Source organism: Mus caroli, unplaced genomic scaffold (genome assembly GCF_978045245.1).
Source record: "Mus caroli unplaced genomic scaffold, Mus_caroli_1 scaffold_5, whole genome shotgun sequence".
Taxonomy (NCBI): domain Eukaryota; kingdom Metazoa; phylum Chordata; class Mammalia; order Rodentia; family Muridae; genus Mus; species Mus caroli.
In genome coordinates this window covers 9,463,961-9,489,899 of record NW_028227260.1, presented here as the reverse complement: position 1 = coordinate 9,489,899, position 25,939 = coordinate 9,463,961, and the positions used below count along the sequence as shown (strand labels likewise).

The 25,939-nt window shown below is 40.2% G+C and overlaps 1 protein-coding gene across 13 annotated transcripts in view; it reads right to left on the bottom strand.

Annotated features, from left to right (window-relative positions):
* The window catches only part of Reps2 (RALBP1 associated Eps domain containing 2), a 252,394-nt gene that overhangs the window by 90,761 nt on the left and 135,694 nt on the right, over positions 1-25,939 (bottom strand). For 5 of the 13 annotated variants that reach the window (XM_021152942.3, XM_021152943.3, XM_029473676.2 and 2 more), the window contains 6 exons: positions 23,636-23,778; positions 21,828-21,922; positions 17,511-17,583; positions 15,963-16,016; positions 10,959-11,004; positions 7,073-7,209 (listed from right to left, as the gene is read on the bottom strand). In XM_021152942.3, the coding sequence (XP_021008601.1) occupies positions 7,073-7,209; positions 10,959-11,004; positions 15,963-16,016; positions 17,511-17,583; positions 21,828-21,922; positions 23,636-23,778 (548 nt within the window). The remainder of the gene's footprint in view (positions 1-7,072; positions 7,210-10,958; positions 11,005-15,962; positions 16,017-17,510; positions 17,584-21,827; positions 21,923-23,635; positions 23,779-25,939) is intronic. The other 8 variants (XM_029473671.2, XM_029473672.2, XM_085837923.1 and 5 more) reach the window with 5 other exon arrangements.

Here is a 25,939-nt window from a genome sequence, read left to right as displayed (position 1 = left end):
CAATGGGAAGTTATGGGAAGTCCCCCAGCCCCCTATACTGAAGGGGTACAGAAAAGTAGTCTGAAGAATATAGCACTACCTGAAAGAATGCTCTAGGATGCTTCTGTCATTTCAGCTGCATTCCAGGAGGTGGTAGCAGATGGTTATAAAGATATCCTGGAATGGTAAGCAACTTTCAGATGGGTGAATTTAGCCAGGAAAAATAGCTCTGGATTCTCATGTACCACCATTAGACCTTACAGCATAATAGGTAATATGCATATATGCTGCACTATTTGAAAGAATGAATGAAAAGTAGGACTGTCTCTCATTCCTGTCCCAGCCATACTGTTCCTTTTCCTAGAGACAAGCACCATGTATCAGTTGTCCTGAGCCAGGCACAGTAATCTCGGTACTTGAAAGGTGAAAGCAGATAAACCTGGGTTACAGGTCTTGAGACCTATCTCAAAAATAAATATAAGTATTCTTCTTGGAATTATCTATACATTTACAAGCACAAATATTCTGCAATGTGTCTTTGTTGCTTAATTTATCTCAGATGTTTTCTATGTAGTACACAGACATCATTCTTTCGAAGAGCTTCATTTTATGGTATGGATGAATTGTAATTTTAATTATGGGATGAATTTTATTATCAATATTTTTAAAGCAAAGGTAGCATCTTTCTTTTCTTTTCCTATGATTAAAAAAAAAAAACCACTCTGACAAAAGCAACTTAAAGAAGAAAGGGCTTATCATAGCTTGCAGTTCCAGGTTACAGTCCGTTATAAGAGACAGGTCACAACAGCAGGAATTCCCTTCCAAGGTAACTCCAGATTCTGTCTAGCTGGAACGTAGCACCAACCATCATGGGTGGGAACCATTCATGATGTAAGAATTTTGTTTGAATGGTTCTAATGTGTGGCTCTTAATGGATGAGGCCATATGAGGTATGGTAGAAAAGGCTGTCCATCAATATCCACCCTCCTCTTTTAAAATAAAACAGTGCCATTAGAAAATAACTACCCTGTTTCATAGCTAAATGTATCCATGAGACCAGTTTTTGTTCCCTTGGTCAGAGTGGAAGAAGTGGAAGTCCCTAATCTAAATTTTTAAAGGGTAGCTATAACTCCTCACAGTCTTTGTGCTTCTGCCAGGATTCTCAATTACAAGAATAGATAGGACTGTTGTGATAAAGGTAGAATGAAAGCTTTTTACCATCACCATGGAAACCACATGCTGTAAACCGTAGGCATGGCTTTGGAAGAACAGGTCAGAGTCAAGAGTAGGAGGGGAAGTTCCATCCAGTAGAAGAGGGAAAAAAACATTTCATGGAAAAAAGATTCACCATTGTAATGATAAAAGCCAGTTCAATTGTAAAAGGGATTGGCCTCAGCATGTGATTTTTCTTATAGGAATTTCAGTAATAGATGTTTCATGGCTACAATAGCAGACCTACAAAACCAAACCATCATCAAACAGGCCTCAGGCTTACCTGCCTCTATTTTGTAGATCTGCATCACACTCTACATGATTATTACATCTACTTATGTATTTGTACATGCATGTGATGGGCTCATCCTCACACATTTATATTGTCTTTCAAAGATGGCAGTTGTGTGAGACTCTGAGTAGATGGCTTTAAAACCTGGATTAGCTATAACAAATTATCTGATCCAATCATATAACCTTCTCCAATGAAAGCCCACCCTTGTTTGTTGCCTGTTCCTAGAGCCCTGGGCTCCTGTAAATTACATATCCACACTTTCTGTACAATTCTCAAAATTGAAACCTATTTCCAGTATTTGCAAGCTTGCTGTTTTCTATACATTGTTGCTTCTTGTTCGATATAAATATTACTCTTCTTTAACTATCTCATGTTTCTCTTCATTTCCTCTTGCATGCTTGCTTCTTGGCATTCTCTCTCCATCCATTTTTTTCCTTCCTTCCTTCCTTCCTGGCCGCCTGCCTGCCTTTTTTTGGTTGTTTTTGCTTAAGAAATGTTCTCACAGCCAGGCAGTGGTGGTGCATGCCTTTAATCCCAGCACTTGGGAGGCAGAGGCAGGTGGATTTCTGAATTCGAGGCCAGCCTGGTCTACAGAGTGAGTTCCAGGACAGCCAGGGCTACACAGAGAAACCCTGTCTCAAAAAAACAACAACAAAAAAATGTTCTCATTGTGTAACCCTGGATGGCCTTGAACTTGCTTCATAGACCAGTCTGGTCTTGGACTCACAGAAATACACCTGCCTCTGACCCCCAAGAGCTAGGATTAAAGTAGTATACCACCACACCAGGCTTCTTTTTTTACAATTTTAAAAAGAATTATTTATTTTATGTATATGAGTGCACTGTAGTTATCTTTAGACACACCAGAAGAGGGCATTGGGTCCCATTACAGATGGTTGTGAGCCATCATGTGGTTGCTGGGAATTGAACTCAGGACCTCTGGAAGAGCAGGACCTCTGGAAGAGCGCTTAACTGCTGGAAGTACAAAGAGGGTGTTAGAGCCTCTGGAACTGGAGTTACATGGGTGTCTTAGGTTTCACTGCTGTGAACAGACACCATGACCAAGGCAATCCTTATAAAGGACAACATTTAATTGGGGCTGGCTTACAGTTTCAGAAGCTCAGTCTATTATCATCAAGGCAGGATCATGGCAGCATCTAGGTAGGCATGGGGCTGGAGGAGCCGAGAGCTCCACCTCTTGTTCTGAATCAGCTAAGAGAAAACTGACTTCCAGGCAGCTAGGATGAGGGTCTTAAAGCCTACACCCACAGTGACACTTCCAAATAGTGCCACTCCTTGGGCTAAGCATATTGAAACCACCACAATGAACAACCATGTGGGTACTGAGTACTAGACAGAGTAGCCAGTGATCTTTGCTGCTGGGCCACTTCTCTAGCCCCTCCAACCAATTTCCTTTCCATGTTATTTTTTTTCTTTTTTTATTGGATATTTTCTTCATTTACATTTCAAATGCTATCCCAAAAATCCCCTATACCCTCTCCCCCACCCCCCGCCCCCCACCCCCCGCCCTGTTCCCCTACCCACTCACTCCCACTTCTTGGCCCTGGCTTTCCCCTGTACTGGGGCATATAATCTTTGCAAGACCAAGGGGCCTCTCTTCCCAATGATGGCCAGCTAGACCATCTTCTGCTACATATGCAGCTAGAGACACGAGCTCTGGGGGTACTGGTTAGTTCATATTGTTGTTCCACCTATAGGGTTGTAGACCCCTTCAGCTCTTGGGTACTTTCTCTAGCTCCTACATTGGGGGCCCTTTGTTCCATCCTATAGATGACTGTGAGCATCCACTTCTGTATTTGCCAGGCACTGGCATAGCCTCACAGGAGACAGCTATATCAGGGTCCTTTCAGCAAAATCTTGCTGGCATATGCAATAGTGTCTGCGTTTGGTGGCTGACTATGGGATGGACCCCTGGGTTGGGCAGTCTCTGGATGGTCCATCCTTTCATCTTAGCTCCAAACTTTGTGTCTGCAACTCCTTCCACGGATATTTTATTCCCTATTCTAGGGAGGAATGAAGTATCCGAGAGTTGGTCTTCCTTCTTGATTTCCTTGTGTTTTGGAAGTTGTATCTTGGGTATTCTAAGTTTCTGGGCTAATATCCACTTATCAGTGGGTGCATATCTAATGACTTCTTTTGTGATTGGGTTACCTCACTATAGATGATATCCTCCAGATCCATCCATTTGCTTAAGAATGTCATAAATTCATTGTTTTAAATAGCTGCATAGTACTCCATTGTGTAAATGTACCACATTTTCTGTATCCATTCCTCTGTTGAGAGGCATCTGGGTTCTTTCCAGCTTCTGGCTATTATAAATAAGACTGCTATGAACATAGTGGAGCATGTGTCCTTCTTATATGTTGGAGCAAAGGGGGATTGTGGGGGAGGAAAAGAAGGTTTGTGTCTGTTGGGGGAAATTTTTCCACCAATGCATAATCAACTATTGTACATCCATATCATGCATCCATTAAAAAGAACGATACATTTTTTCACTGTGAAATAGGGGGGGAAAGGCTAATTAGAAAGGACAGAACATAGAACAGCAAGTGTAATCTGATCCTGTTTGTCTAAAGACAAGTGCAATGAGCATGGTCATAGAAGTTCTCTCAGGCAGACTCCTCTGCTATGTTTAGTCTCTCTCTACTTTAGGCATTTCTGGTTCATCACATTTTAAATATTTTCTAGAAATACAGAACATAATAAAATTATGTGCAATTTAGAAAACCTCTTGTACTTTTCTGTAAGAATGAACAAACAGAAACAAATTAAGTAGATGCAATGTATGGTGGTTTGAGTGAGATGTCCCTCCTATTCTCAGGCATTTGAATACTTGGCCCTGCTGGTGGCCCTGTTTAGGCAAGCCTAAGAAGTGTGGCCTTACTGGAGGGGGAAGTATGTCACTAAGGACAGGTTTTGAGAGCTTGAGAGACTGTGCTTTTTCGGGTTTCTCTCTGTTTCCTGCTTGTGGTTTAAGATGTAAGCTGCCAGTTTTCTGCTTGCTGCTCCACTTCTGCAACCACCATGGTGATGACTGGTCTTATTCCTTTAGAACTGTAAGCCCTTCTGTAAGTTCCCTTGATCTCGGGGCTATATCACAGCAATAGAAACCTAAGACACAATGATAACACCTGCCTTTTAGACTATAGAAACATTCTATTCCTCATGAGATAAATTTAAACTGCTTGTTAAAAGTTCATTTCTGTAAGCCTTCTCTGTAAGTACTTGAGAAACTAATGCAGAAGGAGTCCCCTAAAAGTTCTAGACTACCCTGAGACTACATAGTGATTCTGAGGCCAGCCTGGCCTAAATAGTGAGACCCTATATGAAAACAAAACAAAAAAATATCCAGTTGTGTACACCTATTCTTAAAAGACAGTGGAATTGGGCTATGAATGCAGATCTCTCTGCCCAGCTATTTATTATTATTATTATTATTATTATTATTATTATTATCATCATCATTTGTGTGAATGTACTTTGCCTGCATATAAGTCTGTGAGCCACATGCACGCAGTGTCCATGGAGGCCAGAGAGTGTTGGATGCCCTGGAACTGGAGTTACAGATACTTATGAGTAGCCATGTGGGTGCTGGGAACTGAATCTAGGTCCCTCTGGAACAGTGACCCATACTCTTAACAATTGGGTCATCTTTCCTAGTACGCTGTTAGCTATTTTTAATGCAACTATTAAATTTATCTAGACATAATGAAAGAGTTCTCTCCAACACATTTATCAAACCAAAATACTTTTCATCAAGAAATACATGTCACCCTTGAAGATGTTAAAAGACACTGCCTAAATTCAGAATCTCTCTAAAGCAGCCTTAAGAAGGGAACTTCAGGGTACATCTTATATAGTTATGGGCAAAGTTAGACAGGGCAGGGGGACAGAAACATATAAGATTTGTTAACAAATAGGTGCTATGACAAACTAAACCGTAGTCTGATATTTCTGTAAGCATTCTAAAACAACTTTCTGGAAAGAATCACAGAACTACCCACTGGCATCAAGGGAGTCCTGGGGCTTTATCTTCATCACTTGCAAACAAAGTGTCGGGGCTGCCCCTGGAACTTTTCATCCATGGAAATGTGAGCCTTGGGTACATATTAAGGTGTATGGGCCAAACAGGTTAATATTTGAAGTATGTTTATCAGCTAGCCAAAGCTTTACAATCCCAAGTGCACATACTGGCCTTACTTTAAGATTAAAAAATCTGGGGCAAAAGATTAGCTCACTCTCTGAAACACAAACAGGCAAAAAGCATCTACCCATGCTCCAAATACACTAAGATCCACATAACGTTTCCATTCTCAGTCCATGCAAGGGAAAGACACTGATACAGCTATCCATATTATTTAGTCTTCTTGTAATCACAGTAGAGTCTTCTAGTTCCTAATCCTATATCCATGTGAAAATTTCATAATCTCATCAACTTATGGCTACTCTTACCCTAAAGAGCAACCACTATGAAATTATGTCAGAATTTGGAACAAAGTATAGTGGAAGATTTAAGAGAAATTTTTATCTGATGAACTCATTGCAGAGACTCAGTTTCATAGAGAAGTCCCAATTTGAGTATATTAAAGAAACAATCTATTCCTTCACTATGAGAAGAGCATTTACTAGAACAAGGGAACATGCTGAGCTCTGAGGACACTGAGGTCATGCCAATGACACTCTGTGCTTTGGTAGAAACGGTAATCATCTACACATCACTACCAGGCAAGTCTGCCTTGATTTAAACTGCATACAGATCGAGAAAACATTGCAGGAAATTATATTGATAGTTTGCTTACATACATCAGTGGAAAGGCCCTTGTAGCTCCCCTCATGACGGCTGAGACAATCTGCTGTCACCTGTACTGAAGCAAAGGCATGTTTCCTACATTTTGATCCTCGGCTTTCCTAGGAAGACACACCCTACATCACAGGAAGTAAAGGAAAAGGCCGTCCTCTCTGACACCTCTGGCCCCAGTGCAGCTATACAGCTCTGCTGGCTCAAAAATAATTCCCCGAAACTCCAAAGCAGCCCACCCACAAGGCCCACTTGTGGGCTCTATACCCCTACCTACCACCCAAACATCACTCACAGTTGCAGTCTTCTGAATTGAACCCTAAGAACACAAGGATAAATGGCCAGGGGCTGATCACTGAGCTCTGACCTCAAAAACACACATAATGTCTCAGGAAAATAGCAGTGATCTTACTTGAAAATTACCATGATATAGAGGACAAGACTGCAGCCAGGCAGGCTCACAGTGGGCAGTCTGCAGTTGAAGCATTTTTATTCTCCTACTTAAAAAAAAAAAAAAAAAAAGAACTTCATAATTCTTGATTCTCGACAGTGTGGGAAAGTCTCCAGCCCCATATGCTATGTATCTGTCTGGGATTTTTTTTTCCTGCCCAAGAATATCATAGCAACATAAAGACTTGCATGGCCAGGAAAGCTGCCAGGTCTGTCTGCTCTTTTCCCTAACACAGAGGCCTTTGCAGCAGGGATGTATGTGTATTGGCTCCAACAGGCAAGGGAACAGCTTGGGTGGATGCAGAGGGACACTTCACCTGGAGCACTGGGCAGGAAGACTTTATTCAGATCCAAGGAGGAGGCTCTGGAATGGGTTTTCTGTGGCCGTGGCGGTGGGGTGGGAGGGTCCTCACCCCTTTTCATGGCCTCTTCTATGGAGGTGCTAGAGTAAGATCTGTAGCAAAATAAGGGAAGGTCAGAGCAAAAGAGCAGAGCTTTATTCCCTGAAGCTGGGTGGAAACAGAGAATACCCCAATGTCAAAATGACTGCAGAGAACAGGCAAGGTGCCAAAAGGCAGCTAGAAATTCTACTGTCCCTTAAATGCCATTGCGTATAATAATTGTCCAACCCCAGCCATGACTGGGATCTTTTGCCCTTAGTATATAATAGGCTTAAATTTACAACTTCTCCAAAAATGGTTTATATAAATTCAAATCAGTTTCTGTGATAGTTGTTAATAAGAACAATGTGTAAATAAGCCTTTCAGCTTGCAGCCTTCTGTGTTTGAGGAAAAGGGCTTCATGGTATTAACTGATTAAAACCCTGGTTTACTCGCAGTGTAATGGCAGGCACATGTGGAATTGAGACAACCACACCTTCCAAGAACTCAAACACAAGGCTTATACCACAAATGATGCTTCAGAAAGGAAAACACAGCAATCAGCTTCAGGAGGTAAGCCAGCCTTGACCTAAGAGGGTTTATGGAAATTTTCAAAGCAAAGGCTTAATTTGAACTTTCTTTAAAGTGCTTTAAAGTGAAGCAAAGCACAGCTAACTTGGTGACTTCTGACACTATAATAATAGCATTTAAAGAAAATGGAAGAAAAAGCCAGAATCTTGCAAACACTGATCTGTTTCAGTTTTTAAGGTGTTGGTTCAGTGCTTGTGAAACAGAGAATAAATCTTCCTGGAGTAGTAGCTAGGATATTGGCAACATACTTGTTTTCTATGTTAATTCAATACCATACTTTTTGGTTTATTAATACGGACGAGTTCCCAATATGATGATCAGGAAAAACACGGAGATATGTGTCCATCTCTGCTGTTCACTTTCTCAGCTGACTTCATGACAAAGCAGAAAGCAGAAAATTACCTCTGAAGCAAGATACATCTGAGAAAGAAATTACCTTCAGGAAACTTGCTTTTGTAATTAGCTATTACAACAGTTCTTACTAAATTAGAGTTGATCGATGGCTATTAAACTCCTTTAGTTTTGGTAAAGCTGTTTTTGACAAAGCAAAGTTTTGCTTGCTTTGAACTTTTGTTAGGTTTGCTCTTTGACCACTTCATATATGTGTATTGTGCATGTGGATTATTACAGCCCCCTCTCTAAATTCCCTCCCATTTCTACTATTCTTGCTTCTTCCCAAGTCTCCTTCCCACATTCATGAGGTTTTTTGCTTGTTATTTTGTTTGGTTTCTTTGCTCATTAGACCCACTGAGGTTTCCGTGTGTTGACTACAGACTTGAAACTTTCCATTCGTGCCTGGTGAACTCCTTGCTGGGTATGCAACTAAACACAATGGCTGCTCTTCTTCCAGAATCCACCAGTAACCTGTAGTTCATCAGGGAGGGGCAGGGTCCCAAGAGGTCCAATTCATAGTCAAATGTTGCTAGGCAAGGCTTTTCTTTTCAAAAAACAAAAGCTTCTCAGAGGTCTCTCAGTGGTGTCTACAGGTTTTGTTTGTCTTGCAAGGAAGCAGTCTTTAAGACAACCATAATAATGGTATGGGGAAATTCTCTTTGTTTGATTCTTGTACTGTATCTGGCTAGACAGACAAGGCAAACAAAGACTAGAGCTAAGGGAAAAGTTCTCTAACTCTGTCAAACAGAACCAAAGGGAATCAACAATTGTTCATCAAGTAAGCTAGAGTTCCTAGCTAGAAGTTAAAAAAAAAAAAAAAAAAAAAAAAAAAAAAAAAAAAAAGCTTTCTATGCCATGTACAGCTTTGGTGACATGTTCTACTCAAGGAAGAAAAAATAAGTATAGAAACATAAGTGTATCAGTTTGTGTGAGCATGCACATGCTTGTACACATATATACATACTATCCCATACTCATATATGTACATACATATACATACTATCCCACACTTCCTTCCTGTATATGATCTCCATGTTTATATTTTTACATGGAAAGGTAATCAATATCAAATAAGTAAGACTGTATGGCATGACTGTGACCAGGTAAACCAAAACATAATGTGTAAGGGATCGGCAAAATGGTGGACAACATCATAGCAGAATGGTCATTTTCCCTCTTACCCTTATACTTCTACAAATTCTTACCACTTGACAAATAAGAATAAAGATGGTTTGACAGTCTTGATCTCAGTAAATAATCCATTAGAAATAAGGAAAATAAAATTATCCATATTGGACCAAGGGTCCAACCTCTGAAAGAATAATACATTAAATTTATCCAGTCCATAACTAGTGGAGGATGTGCCTTTGGGATTTTGTACTTTCACTCATAGTGAGGGGAAAGAAGGACTCATCAAAAGCTATATTATGAAGTTCAATTCAATGGCTAATATCGTATATATCAAAGCCATATTTATGAAGTTCAGTTTGTGGCTAATACAGTATACATCAGCTCATTTCTGCAATTCATGGAAGGCCTTTCTTTTTTAAAAAGAGATTATTTGTTTGTTTGTTTGTTTGTTTGTTTATGTATATGAGTACATTGTTGCTATCTCCAGGCACCCCAGAAGAGGGCATCAGATCTCATTACAGATGGTTGTGAGCTACCATGTGGTCGCTGGGAATTGAACTCAGGACCTGTGGAAGAGCAATCAGTGCTCTTAACCACTGAGCAAGCCATCTCTGCAGCCCATGGAAGGCCTTTCTTATTGTAAAAGTAGGTTAATATTATCATTTCTGTATCCCAAAGGTAGTACAGACTAATATGTAAAGAATCTGCCAATCCTTAAAAGAAAACAGAATGATTAAATATGCTCACCAAAGAAAACGTGACCATACTTCTCTTTTTACTCAAGTTGTTGTTTGAAATATATATTAAGTATCTGTGGCTTATATGAACAAGAAAGTGAAGCCTAAATTGTTTGATTTGCATTTAGGTAGTATTCCTTAGCTTTCAAGTGCATCAAATATGATATGGTTTAAATCAACTAGCGGAGTGGTGGAGAGGAGCTGAAGCTGAAGGAGGAAAAGAAGTCCCTGAGGGTTAGAGCCAAGCAAAGCAAACAAACAAACAAAAAACACAACCAACCACATGGTAGCCCATACTACACTACAGCTCTACTGCTTAAAAGTGGCCCCAATATTTCTTGTCTTCAGTGTCCTAGCTCTTTCGGTGTCTCTGGATTTCCCCTCTGCTCCTCCATTCCAAGTCTGATAACAGCCATACTCTGTTCTCTTGGTTCTTCCTCTTTTGTTGATGGCTATTTTAAAACTGTGAAGCTGAGAAAAGACACCAAGAATGGCTCACACAGACTCTAGGTAGTGCTTACCTGAAGCCCGGTGCCTCCTTGAAGTCACCATAAACATTTTCCCTTCTATAGATTTTCTGTTCCAGAGTTCTTACTGCTTCGGTGTTCACATTCACAGAAATGTTAGTTGTTGCCTTTCAACCATAGTTCTCTCTTAACAAAGCTATACACCTCTATTACTTATCATCCTACCCCAGCTCAGTCATGTTACACAAACTACTTCCTGTCAGGGGTCCAAATAACACTAGCCACCATCTTCTAGCACTAATGCCCACAAAGACTAAAAGGCTCTCCAGCATCGCTGTGTAATCAAGGCAGGCCACTCTTGAGAAGTGAAATGACCCACATCTTTAGATTTAAATCTAAAAGTAAACCAGATAGTGATTTGGATGTGGTTTGGGGAATTTTTATTTACTTCTAGGCAGGGAAAAGGCACAACAGGCACCAAATGAGAAATTAAATAAACACTACCTGGATCTTGGTCTTGCTTTGAGACTGTTGTAGTCCTTAGAAGTTGCTGAAACAAAAGATTATTTGTTGGTTGCTTGGCTTCTCATTTCTCAGCTAATCAGGGTAGTAGGTAGCACGTAGGCTAGTACAGAACGCAGCAACAAGCAAAACCGAGGTTGGTGTACCCATGTGAGAATGCAGGGGCTCCCACACTATGATAATTCTTATTTTATTTTTAAAGTTAAAGGCAAGAGAGGGAAAGAAGTCCAGCAAGTTTTCTTTCATAGAAACACTGAGAGACCATTCTCAAGTCTAAAATTGTTTTAAGTCTAAATGGATTAATGGAGACATTCCAAGATAAAAAGACAACCCACTTATGAGTTTGTCTTTTTATATGATAGATTCCCACCTGAGGGCTTCTTGGTCTCTCATGATAGTCTAATAATAGACTTGAAACCAGTCTCCCACGAAGGTTAGGAATATATCTAGCTGCATATCTTCTGTAACTATAGAATATTGCCAGAGTCAGATATAGTGGCTAATACCTGAATTCTAGACACAGAAGCAGGAGGACTGCCACAAGTTCAAGGCCAGCTTTGTCTATATATTGAGTTAAGCCAGCCAAGACTAATTTAATGAGAGCCTGTGCACATCCATGCATGTGTGTGTATGTACACATTTGTGTACATACATGTGTGCATGCGTAGAGCACCATGGTTACCATGGTCATGAGAAAGCTGAGCTCTTACAAAACAAAGTAACAAGGTGTGCAGCTTTTCCTATAAGAAAATACCCATAGCCAGACGTGGCTGCCCATGCTTATGATCCCAGCACTTGGAAAGCTGGCTCAGGAATATCATCATGGGTTTGAGGGCAGCCTGGGCTACACGGTAAATTCCAGAATAGCTTGGCTAACCTACAGAATGAAACCCTATCTCAAAAACCTCCCTCTATAAAAATATGAAAGAGAAAATACTCTGGTTCATTCCCCTGTCTTTGCAACCAAATCATACAAAGAATATGATGGATTAAAATGTGTTCCAAGCACACTTTTCCTAATGAAACCTAAATCAGAAGCTCATGCACTCACTATCAGAGGCCATCGGAAGTAGTGGGGAGTTTGCTTTGTGCCTTGCTGGCATTTATGATACTTTCAGCTCCCTTTCTTCCTTGCTTGTCTAACCCAAGGGTTTTAATGACCATCATCAATCTACGCTGCTTCATACCAGAGGAGGCTTTTGTCTTTAGAACAGTGTGAATGAGGATGGGATAGCATAGCAAGATACTTTCTTTTGGATAAATATGTGAAACAAAGAGACATTGCACTCTTCCTGTGGATTGTTATGATAAACATTTGCAGTGTTTGCAAAAACATAGCAGAGCTCTGAGGTTCTAAAGGTACCTTCCACAAATAAGTGGAAACACAAAAGAGAGCTCCCTAGAGAGCGAGACTTTACTTACATATGGCCAGCTGCATTAAAAAAAAAATTCTCCTAACCTAGTGAGCCCAGGCATGCCTCAGCTTCCAAGTGAAATGGTGCCATAGGTCCCTCCTCACCAGCAAAAGTATGGAAAAGCTAACAAGACTGAGACTCTCCTTGTTCATATCATGCACACACACCTAGGCAAAGAAGGAACAAACCATCTGTCCGTCCGTCCCTACCAAACTCCAGGAAGCAAAGAAAGGCAACCCTCCTCAGCCAGACTGCCCTGGAGCTAGGAGGCAAACCTGTGCCCAGACTCCCTGCAGTGCTGGAGCCTGCCTCTGAGTAGGCCTGCCACTGCTCCTCCATGCCCTTCTTCTCCTTCAAGACTCACTGCTTTCCAGAAATATTTCGGGAGCAAAAGTCCTAGCCATGCTAAAACACTGTTTCCCAGACCACCACACCATGGTAACCGTTCACTCCTTTGTCATTTGTCTTCAGCATTATCTTTGTGCTGCTGCAGGGATGGGTGTGGAAGCAAGGATGAGCTCTGCTAATGGGAGATACACAGACAGACAGGCAGACAGACAAATGGAGTAAGGGTGTGAATGAGCCATGAAGAAAGGAACAGAGATCAGGTTGGGAGGTCCAGAGACCCCAGGTGCTCTGCATCAGTAACCAGCTGAGCTGCCCTTCCCTCACCTGGTAAACAAGCCCTCTCTCACAGAGACAACGAAGAAGGCTGGAGTCCTAGGAACGTGAATGTCCTGCAGAATGGCAAGCAGTTCCGTTTGTAGAGGATGTAAATAAAGGAAGGTCCCTAATATTCTAGGCCTGAAAATCTGGATTCTGAATTTAGTTCATTACAGGATAAAAAGAGATAGAGATGGAGCAGGTAGCAGAAGGCAAGAAAGGCTGCGATGCAGAAAGCCCATGAGCTGCTCACTAGCAACGGAACAGCACCTGGAACTGCCCACAGCAATCTGGAGACCATGCTGCACAGGAACACTTCACCATGATCCAGAAGCAAGATGACAACTACTACCGTGCACTATGTGTGACTGAATTCAGCTAGACTGGAACATGAGGCATGTTAGACATTCTAGACTCCACTAACACATATGCATTCAATAACTAAAAGGGTGAGAGTATGTCAAAAATGTTTGACAAGGAAAGGAATCTCCATTCCCTGATGACTGGCACCCCTCATCTATCACCCAGCACATCACCTTCACTGCTAGCAGCAGTACTACCACCATGTATAGTAATAATAAGCAGAGCAGAGACATACTTTTCCTCTCTACCTGCAAAGATGTATCCAAGGTAAGTTGGCCCAAGTTTCAGACCACAAAAGCCTCAACAGTACCAGGCTAGTTTAGTCTTCCATCTGCCACCTGGACAGCCTGACTCAGTTCCCCAGTGCATGTGAGTATCTGCAAAAATAGCAAGGGCACACTATGTTGCAAGCTCAAGCAAAAGCCAATGGATGGATCACAGCTTCTCATTTAGCTGGAGAGAGGGGAAAATAACAACTTCCTGGAGCACTCCAGGCACGTTATCTTTCATCATCTTTCCAGGAAATGAGACAGAGATGACACAGACCTAATGATTAACCTAAAAGCCTGCAATGGAGCTGAGAGGAACTGTCTCCAGTACACTGACTACCAGAATTATAATTACCATCTTGTGACTCTCCTATCTCCTAGGGGAAACTGTGGTGACTTCCCAGGAAACAGGCTATTAAATATGTTTGAGATGAGAGATTGCATCATATCCAGAAGGGGGCAGCAGTAGGAAGAATAAATCAAAAATCACACAGCATGTTCCCAGGCAGTGGGAAACAAATTTAGATATACTTCATGTGCTGTGGCACACCTGTTAGGTTTTATCTGGTGGTGCCAAGTCCTAGTCAAAGAATGTTAAAAATGAAAACCGAGGCTCATGCCTCAGAGAACACTTAATCTCGTGCTGAAATCTCTGGAACAAATAGAAAAATTTAGGATTCCCAAAGCCTATAGGAGAAGCGTTAAATTAACACTCCAATTGAAATAGCTTTTACTAATACCACGTCATGAAATTTACAAAGCATCTACCTTAACATCCACAATCAGAGATGCTCAGAATTGGCCTATGGAAATAGAACACTTCCCCTGTGAAGAATGGATCAAAATACATTTCAAAAGTCAAAATCAGGCTTGAGAATTCCCACTGATTTTAGAGTCATGATTAATTTACCATCTTAATTTCCTATTTTGCAGCATTGCTTTTTGGAGGCAGTGGTTTCCAAATAAGCCACATAGCAAAATCACCTGGGGGCTGGGATGTCTTCTATGCAGTCCTATTTCCTCTTTCTCCATCCTACTTTTGCTTTTAAACTTCAAAGGAACTTAGTATTTAGGAAATATAAGCATAAGCTTCAGTAGTCTACTGATTCCTTTGTTGAAACTTTAAACAAATAAGCTCAGGATGATAGTCAACCAGAAGAAACATTATTTACATTCGAAATATGCAAGGCCAATAATAATAAAGAAAAAAGGAGAAACTTCATTCTGAGCCTCAAAACCAAAGATCTAAATAAAAATGCTTTCTGGAGCCACTTGAATTTTAACAGGGTTTATCTTGCTTCAGTGATGGCTCCATTAAGAGAGAGCTAAAGGTAGCTAGAGAGATAGCTTATTATTCTTGCAGGAGACCTGGGTTTAGATCCCAGCACACACATGGCAGCTCACAACCATCTGTAATTCCAGTTCCAGGAATCCAACACCTCTTATTGACATCCATGGGCACTGCACATATATAAGGCACATATATGTGCTCAGGCATATACATATACACACATAAAAATAAATAAATAAATAAACAAACAAACAAACAAACAGGTTTTAAAGAAAGAGTTGAAAACAAGGGCCCTGTCGGGAAGTGGTGGCGCACGCCTTTAATCCCAGCACTTGGGAGGCAGAGGCAGGCAGATTTCTTAGTTTGAGGCCAGCCTGGTCTACAGAGTGAGTTCCAGGACAGCCAGGGCTACACAGAGAAACCCTGTCTCGAAAAACCAAAAAAAAAAAAAAAAAAAAAAAAGAAAGAAAGAAAGAAAGAAAGAAAAGAAAACCTAGGCCCAGAAATTCTCTATGGTTTTACAGACATGTTTTCTCCAAGGAACTGACTTCATAAGTTCCTTTTGTTCCTCCTTGGAATCTGCTCCATGTTTAAGCAATATCTTCCTGGTAGGGAAGGATTATAAAGATATTTGAGATTGACATTTTACCAATGAAAATACCAACTCTGGGCCTCTAGTTAACCCATCTTCTGAGTTCCTTACTTTACACAGAAAGCACAGGCATTTATCTGAATCACTGTCCCAATTTGGTACTTCTAAACTCAAACTGAATGAAATCTAAATGCAGAGCCTAAAGTCATCCTCTAACTGAAGACAGGGAGAAGATATAAAATCTAAGGCTTCTTGTTTTACAAACCACAAGCCACAAACTTAGAGACAAACAGACACACTATCACAGACACAGCAATCTTCAGGTCACCAAACAGCTGAGATTTTACAATTAGATTATTGGATAGAGAATACATTAAAATGGTTTCATCCTACCTGTATCCTCAGATACGTCCTTTGGTAAGGATTCGTTAACAGTACTTTTCAAAGCTAGTAGTATTTTGTTTCATGTTTAAGCAAGAAGAAAGAGAAAGGAGAAGAAAGAAAACAAAGGTCTTGTGAAATTTTATTGTGAGATACATCACATTAACACAAATAATCCCTATCCATCCGTTTAAAAAAGGTCTTACAAACCTCTAGAGTTGCTATAGCATTTTTAGAACAATGAAAACCTCATACAGCACAGAAACAGGTTCTCCACAGACAGAAGGAAGGCCTAATGTCAGCTTTCTTTTTTTTAAAAAGATTTATTTATTATTATATCTAAGTACACTGTAGCTGTCTTCAGATGCACCAGAAGAGGACGTCAGATCTCATTACACATGGTTGTGAGCCACCGTGTGGTTGCTGGGATTTGAACTCAGGACCTTCAGAAGAGCAGTCGGTGCTCTTAACTGCTGAGCCATCTCTCCAGCCCTCTAATTTTCTTTCTTAACAGTCAATCACTGACAAAAGACTATTTGGAATTTAAACCCATGTTTTAATATTTTTTAAGGGTTTTGTAGTTAAGGCAATGGCTTGTAAGTTATGAGAGTGACCAGCTGTAGGCAGTGTCAAAAGTATGGAACCTTCCATGCTTAATGGAAAACTTTTTCATGTTTAATGTCTCTGTGAGGCTGAATTAATGGCAGGGCTCAATGGTAAAACCTGAAATGGCTTCACTTCAGATGGGCTTCTTCCACTTGTGAGTGGTGAATTGATTTAACAGATGGAACACTGGCTTAAGACAGAAACTCTTAGTTCCTGTCCCAGGTCTCTTTCTCTTTTTGTGAAATCAGATCATTCATACTGCCTGCCTGAGCTTGCTGCTTATTTCTAACTGCTGAGTGATTTTAAAGGCACTAGTTCTGTGAGACCTGTATGTAAGATGGTATATGGGGAGGGACCTGGTAAGTCATAAAAGGATCATGCAAATTACACAGTCCTTAGAGGAGCGGGTCCTTCCTGAACTGTGGATATTACAGGCCAATGTGCCCCATGCCTGAGGGTATCTCTAACACTGGACACTGGGCTGACTGCCTTCTCAGCTAAATAAGCAAATTGAAACTGGACTCCATATCACACATTTGCACCGGTAGGACTAATGAGAAACAGATACAGCTTTAAGATTGACGCTCTGTCTGAAAGAACTTCTTTATGGATTAGACCTCTATACAAATGAACATTAGTGCTGTCTGTTTTCCAAATCATTTATGCCAACACTAAATATTAATCTCCCAATTCTTTCCATTTTCTAACTATGGGACCAGAATCCAATATAATACCTCAAAATACCCTCAGATTAACAATGACCAATGAATTAAGGCGATTCAGAAATAAAAAGGTCCTACTGCTACTTGACAACTTAAACTATACAATATATCCAAGTGAGTGTGCATATGGCTCAGTGTCCTCCCTCATATGATCTAGAACCCGTGCAGGGCGAAATCGATGAGGAGATGGAGGAAGACATCCTTATAAGGATAAAACGAATTATTTTCCTACCTTGTTTGTCATCAGCAGTAGTCACATCTTGGGTAGGGACAGGGAAGTCAGCCACGTCTTTAACAGATGTCTTCTTGGGAAAGAAAATTAAATATACGGGTTGAAATAAAAAAAATAAGTGATAATCACATGAAAAAATGTTTTAAAAGTTATAGTTCATGTCCAAAATGTATGTCTTCAGTAAGTTCTGACATTTAATCTACTTTACTAATTTGGTTTCCTAATGAGGTACAAGTAAATTTGCACTAAAATATTTACATACATAGAGGAAAGACATAGATTTGAGAAACAAAAATTCAAATCAAGGCTTATTAGTGAATGGTAGTTTGAATTTGAATCTTGACTGGGAGTCAGGCAGAGACTTTTTTCCATTTGTCCAGTCAGCCAAGAATCAAGCCTTTCAAGCCTTTTTCACAAACAGGGAGAGGCTGTGATAAGTGGGCCTACAGTGCGAGTACTTGCCAGGATCTGTTATGTAGTGGATGTCCATCCTCCTCATTGTAGATGTTTATAGATGAGCAGATAAAGTTTTTCTCCTAAAGCTGGACACGGTGGCAGCCCCTCTTCTTTAAAGATTTATTTATTTTCATTTTTATGTGCATTGGTGTTTTGCCTGCATGTGTGTCTGTGTGAGGGTATTAGGTCCCCCAGAACTGAAATTACAGACAGATGTGAGCTGCCATGTGGGTGCCCTGGGAATTGATCCCAGGTCCTCTGGAAGAGCAGGTGGATCTCTGTGAGTTTGAGGCCAGCCTGGTCTACATAGTGAGTTCTATGACAGCCAAGGCTACATAGTGAGACTCAAAAAAAAAATCCCCTAACTCATAGATAAGAACAGGGTGAGTTGGTACCCATAAGGTGTTTCGCCTTTTCTGAGGAGAGGGAGGGAAGGAAGTAGAGGAGGAGCTTGAAAGGATAGAACTGGGAAGAGAGGAGGGAGCTGTGCTAGGGATGCAAAGTGAATTGATTAATGCAAAAAGAAAAGTTCTCAGTAAATCAATTGAATACTCAAATTGATCACATTTGAATTGTTTTCAAATAGTTCAAAGTCTAGTAATTATACTAAGCTTTCCCAATATGTACTCTAACTATAGTATTAGTAGAATATAGTGGGTTTAAAAACTGCCCAGAGAACAGATCTTAAATCTCCACTAAAACAAAGCCACTGTGTAAGGTGACTGAGGAACTACTTGGCTTGACTGTGGTAATAATTTTACAATGTGTGTGTGTCTCTATGCATGTATCAAAACATCAAAAACATGTGCAATTATATTGGTCTTACTAGATTAATATACTAGACAAAGCTGAAAAGTATGTACTCTAAGGCATCTGCCGTGGTTAAAGGATAAAATATATTCATATTTGTGCCATCTTTATGTGCAAGGTCTGCAAAGGTATCTAAAAATGAAAAATAGCTAGGTAGACAGAGAGAAGAGTGACAGATTGACTTGTCACCAAATATACTTTGGTATTACATACATTTTAAATAGATCCAAAACTTCAGAGATCAGTGGAAAAATGCAAGGATGGTGAATAAAAGCATAGAGGTCTTTGGTCCAGTGGTTAACTTTCGATTACTTCTCAGAACTCAAAGCCATGCTTCTAGTTTTAAATGGTTCCAAAATGTCGTAGCACTACTAGGTGAGAACGTGATCTACGGTCCAACACGCCTCATCTAGGTGATTCTTCCAGTGTTGATGTCACGGTTATAGCATAATGTAATATATACTGAATCACTTGAAAGTAAAAAGATCTTATGTATCACTACAGATAAACCACTAGACAAACAGCTCAAACACCCACTGAGTTGTGTGATAAACTGGAAAATATTTTCTCTGTAAAAAATAGCAAAAACTATAACATTTCTCAGGCTAAGTCCATTTAAACCAAATAGCAGCTGAATGATACATTCATGGATATTGTTTAAATTCTAGAATGCAGGAAGAAACTTTAGATGCATTTCTCTAAAAGGGCCATGTTTTACTTTTACATTGTGTACATGAAGTTCCAATCTTTCCCTTTGTTTTTAATTTAGGTATTGAGAAGTTCATATCTAAGTGCTGTCTTTATATCATTTCTCTCACATGCTCTCCCCCAAATCCTCCTATGGCCTCCCCACTCCCATTCAAATCCATGGCCTCTCCTTTCATAATTATTGTTATGAACATATAGATGTATGGATATATGGATATATGACACAGCTTTCTAAGTCCATTAGTGTTGTTTACATGACCACTTGGAACTGAATAGCCTATCAGGGATCTGGTCCCTAGAGAAGGCTGATCCTTCGTCTCTTAGCAGGCATTCACTTCTTGTAGCTCTTCATCTAGGGGTAAGCTAATGATAATACTGGCTGACATTCCGATGTGGAAGGAGGAAATCTCACAAGGCCCTCTCACTTTTTGATTTATATGGTATCATTTTCTGTAGACTAGTACATAGTCTACATTTACATTTTAGCTGTTTCTTCTAAAAGGGTAGCTAACAGCTCCTTTAATCGGTTTGATATGGCATGCATTCCTATCCTAAGAGGTGATTTTCCACAGTTCAATGAAAGCCCCTATTCATAGTCTATTATCTCTAATAAATTATCAAAGTCTTCTTTTTTACACTGCTGGGGACTGGACCTAGATCCTCAGAGCATTCTAGGCATCTGGCTATACCACTAAACAATATCCCATTTTTACACTGCTGGGGACTGGACCTAGATCCTCAGAGCATTCTAGGCATCTGGCTATACCACTAAACAATATCCCATTTTTACACTGCTGGGGACTGGACCTAGATCCTCAGAGCATTCTAGGCATCTGGCTATACCACTAAACAATATCCCATTGTGCTTTGCTGTTTCTCTTTTGAGACAGGGTTTCATCCAGTTTTCCCGGTTAGTCTTAAAATCAGTCCATAGACCAGAATGGCCTTGAACTTAGGATCCTCTAGTCTCCACATAGCAAACAGTTGACAATCCAAACGTGGCCAGAAATTATATCTTTTTTTTTTTTTTTGGTTTTTTTGTTATTGTTGTTGTTGGGTTTTTTTTGTTTGTTTGTTTGTTTTTAGAGACAGGGTTTCTCTGTGTAGCCCTGGCTGTCCTGGAACTCACTTTGTAGACCAGGCTGGCCTCGAACTCAGAAATCCACCTGCCTCTGCCTCCCAAGTGCTGGGATTAAAGGCGTGTGCCACCACTGCCCGACCAGAAATTATATCTTAATAGGGCATTTATTTTATTGTCTTCTCCTATCTTGACTGTGTTACATATGAAAATGGTCTAGGAATAAAACAATTCAGACAAAATAAATCCAAAATGTCACTGAAAAAGCTAACTGAAGACATAGCTCAGTGGTAAAGCACTTGCTTAAAACACCAAGAAGAAACAAAAAAGCAAATAAAAATGGACATAAGATTTTAATAAATATTTCACCAATGGAAATACACAAATAGCTAACTAGCAAATGAGAAAAATGTTCAGCATCACTGGTCATTTTCAAACGGAAACCGTCATGAGAAACAAGTGCATCCCACTAGGATGGCTAAAATGAAAATGACATGAGCCAGGGCAATCAGGAATATGAGGAAACAGCAGCCGTTATACATTCCTGCTTGGAGAACTGAAATAATGCAGTTCGGTGATTCCTCAAAAGTTTAGCAGAGTTATGGTACAATCCAACAATTCCACTAGTAAATACATTGCAAAGAGAAATAATCATATTTACCCATATAAAACACTTACTCATATAGGTTCATAATAGTCAAAATATGCAATAAGGAGGGAGAAATGAACAAAATGTAGCATATCCATACAATTAAAACTATTCTGTACTAAAGAAGTACCTTCAGAACATTATACTAAATGAAAAAGACACTCAAAAGCACACATTCGCCATTGGTCTATTTATATGAAATGCTTAGAATAGACTAAAACAGAAACAGAAAGGTTAGTAGGAGCCAGGGAGATGGGTCAGTGGGTTAGAAATCACTTGTTACCACATCTGAGGACCCAAGTTCGATCCACCAGATCCCACACTGTAAGGGACAAGACTCAGCAAATTGTCCTCTGTCCTCCATGCTGATGTCACAGCCTGTGCACCCACCCCCCAAATGAATAAGTAAATATAATAAGATTGACTAGTGACCATCAGATAGTGGCGATGAGGAGTGTGGCAAGTGGTGCTAATGAAAAGAGGGTTTTAATTGGGAGTGATAAAAATATTTTGCTATAAGTGTTCATTTTCCAGAGTTTGTGAAGAAATAAGCTAGAGTTTACTTCTATCATACATCCTGATTAACATGGGAAAGTTTTTTGTTTTATTTTTTTACCTCCATCCGATTCAAGTCACAGGACTGTTGGTTTGCTGGCATTGACTCAGAATAAGAATCAAAAATTGCACACTCCCGCTTGGATTTAGGGAAAGCTAGCAGGGAAGAAAAAAATACATACGAATATTTACTATAGCCATAGTGGAATGTCTTAGCAGTGTTTGTGAGCTCGTTAAATGTAACAACAGTCAGCTCACTCATATGTACTATTAACATCACTAGCTGTAAAGAGATAGCATTTGAAGGTCTTTACAAACACAATCTAGTAGAGCTATTCCCATTTCAAAGACACTGAAACTGGGGAGCAGGGAAGGCAAACAACTCACTCCAGGGTATACAGCTAGTCAGTGGCCAGCAGAGACCCGAACACCCAGAAAGAAGTCCAGCTGACGAATTCTTGCTCTTAGCAATGAATGTTACCACATGGTAATAATTGGCCACATTGGCTACCATGGTATGTTAAGTTTTAATCATATTAAACACAATTTTTAAATGCAGTAGCCATAACAATGGTTTAAATACTATGAAGAATACCTCCTTTTAGGTATTGCTAGAAATAAGCAAAATACTAGAATAATATATACTAAACATAGCTTTATGAAATACATATCGCTTTGGTTAACAGAAGTAACAAAAATAAAAGTATACATTCTTACTGACTGACAATAGAGAAATAGCATTATAAGTCTCTTAGAGCATACAACAGCAAAAGAAGTTGTTAGTTGGGAAGCTCAGGAAATTGTCATGAGAGAGAAAGGATGCTACATGATAAGCTAATTGCCTGGCAGCCAGGTTGTTTCTTACGAGAGTAATAGTAAAATACTTTACTACTTTGCCATGAGGCATCGCTAGCATTTGGGGGCAAATAGAAGAAGGCTATCTTGTGCAGGAAGCTACACTTCAAAGACTACAAATGACAACAAGCGACTGCTAATTATCTCCACTCTATCGTCTATCTCTGAGTCCACTGTCACCTCCTCAATCTGAGTAGGTAACCCATAGAATCATTGCAGACAAGAAATCTAATTTTGTCATCTCCCTGCCTTACCCGGGCCAATGCTATTGCTTATGATTTGTTTCCTGCTTTTCTCTTCAGCCTCACCCTGGCCTTGCTTCTTTGTTCTATGCACTCCAACAGCCATGGCCTGAAGTGTCTATCCCTTGAGTGTCCCAACTCCCTTCTCAACACCTCTCAGCATACCTGCTGCCCCTCTCCCCAGACCACAGAAAAAAACACTGTGCCTTTCACATAGTAAAGACTAAAAACATTTTAACATGCTTTATAACAAAAATTGTCTCCTGGAATTCACCCAGTCCCCCAGACATGGAAGTATCAAAAATGGCCCATATGCAGTCCACCAAACAATGCAATGTAGCCTTACAAGGCTGTCTTCTAATTTGGGGGAAAAGATTATTAGTTCTATGACTGTTTGTTAAAGAAAAAGACCTTATAGCTTTGAACTACCTTACTGAAGACCAATTAGAAATACTAGGATATATCTCAAGATGCCAAGCTTATAGTTGGCTCTTTAAGATTTATAGTCTATCAACAGTGGGATTCAGTACTTGCCATCCATGACTGTCAAAAGAAAAAAACAGTGATATTGGTTCTAATCTACCCAGAAGGCACCATAAATAGAACAGATGGTTTATACTTCCTCAGATCATCCCTATAACCTGTATTCTAAAAAAAATCTTCAGATGTCAAGGACTCCCTGGTGTCCAGACATCATTTTAAGAAATAAGAGTTTGTTGTTAAGCATTCAGAAAATATAGCTAAGGTTTATGATATATGATAAAGGCCTTACCTGCTTGCAAGTACTCTGGCTGCAAAGTTGGAGGCAGGCCCTCTGGCAGTGGGTAGCCGTTCTTCCGGGCTACGATGAGATGAAATGCAGCACAAAACTCGGACAAAGTCAGGGCTCCATCACAGTCAGCATCACTGAGTTCCCTAGAAGATGAAAGATGTCATGAGTTGCCTGTCATGCAGCATCAGCCTCAAACACGCACACACAGTTCCCAGATTCCTGCCCATGGCCTGTGATAATCTTAAAGTTTCCCAGGCAAACCCATGTGAAATCCCAGGGGCCACTGAGAGGGAAAAAAAAGCTGATTTGTGGCAGTACCATCAGTGGCACTTTGTAAATGAAAGTAGAAATTCTTCTGGCTCTCTGATAGGTCTGGTTTTTTTCAACACTGAGACAAGGCATAGGAAACTCTAGTGAGAAAAAAAAAAGCGATGCTTGGGTTTTTGCAGTTACCTGACAGTTGCTCGATAAGCGCAGGCTGTGTGGTGTGGAGAGTGCTAGACTTGATGCTGGAAATGAGCCAAAGAAGGGCAGAGCCAGCCACTAAGGAGTTCATTCAAACTATAGACATAGGCACTTCTCTCTCTTTTTTTTTCCTTTTAGTTTTAAGGGAAAATGGTTTGAAGCAGTGTGCATTTTGGTAGCAAGTTAGTCTCTGCATGAGAATTTTTTCTTAGAAAGCTGGGCATAGTGGTATATACCTGTAAGCCCAGCACTTAGGAAGCAAAGGCAGGAGAGTCAGGAGTTCAAGACTAGTCTTAGCTACATAGCAATTTCTAGCCTGAGATACATGGGACCCTGTTTTAAAACATGGACACAGCAATGGGCTGGGCAAAAGGAGAAAGAGGGAGAAGACAGAAGAGGAGAGGGGAACAGAGAAAACGAGAGTATATAGGAATACAAAGAGGTTCAAGAAATACTGGTTGCATCATATTTTAATGTAAAAGTAGCAACTAGAAAAAGGCTGGTACTGGAAAAGAGAAACCTGAAGAAAGGGAGTCTTAAAAAGGCATGTCTCTGCTTCAGTCACCATCTTTCACTAAAAGACACAGACCTATTCATTAAACACAAAAGAAACCTATTTGCTAAAAGAACTAAGGTCCCTTAAGCACCAACATCTCTGTGGTATACAGACACAAGCAGACTTGCATTAGGACAAGTGTAAAAATGACTCGTGTAAAACTGTACTAAAAAGATGTTGCTATTGGGGAAAAAAATCTCTAAGGGAAGGTCTGTAACTTTGCTTTGGACCATTTGCATCCTCCTATTCCCCAGGAGACTGCTGCTCTCATTCAGAACGCAGCAGCCCTGAAACAGCTGCTCCCCGGGGTGAGGCATCTGGGAACTGCGTCAGATGCCGGATGGAGAGTATGCCATTTAGCCTTCATGCATTTGTCTCTACAAAATGACAGGAAGCCTCACAGGGTAATGTTAAGGCTGGGAGTTCTGCCAAAGCAGACTCTATTCTTTTCAAAATGATCATTTTTTTCCTACCCTTAAAATCTAACATAAGACTTGTTGGAAAAAAAAAAAAAAGACAAACTATATATGCCAAAAAATGTAAATCCCAGCTACACTGGCATGCACGATATACCAGGAATAGTTTTTCAATAAGATCCACAATATATGGTATGTGATTCTAAATTCTATCATAATTTTGTAATGCCTCATGAAAAACTCTTTACATAAATATTCCAATGTTTTAATATATATTTACAATAGCATGATCCACAAAGGCAGGAGTTTATGGTGCTGAGCATTTTCAGACATGCAAAGAGAACCATCTGGACCATGGCAACGCAGTCCTCCTGGAGCTCCAACTGTGGCAGGCCTCAGCAGCAAGGCAGAGCCGGCACTGCAGCTGCACTGGCTGAATTAGGGCCCAGCTGTGAAACACCTGCCAACTTTACAAAGTTCACAGGCTTCTAGAATAGACAAATTTAACTTCGTTCCAGAATGTTCACCCTACCTTATAAAATATTATGAAGAATGGCTTTTCAAGGTCCCCTGGCTCCTTGCCTCACACTAAGTTAGAAATATGAAAATAAAACGTATGACAGATTGTCTCACATGTGCACAACTGCCTAGACTCAAATCAGGATGGGAAAAGAATAAAAGTAGGAAATCCCATTTCTTATATGTACATATATGTGTATGTCTATGTGCGCCACATGAATACAGTGCCCTGGGAGGCCAGAAAGGGAGTTGAATCCCACGGAGCTGGAATTCCAGGCAGTCAGGAGTGCTATGTGGGTGGTAAGAACCAAAATCAGCCCTCTAGAATAGAGTGGCCATCTCACTAGC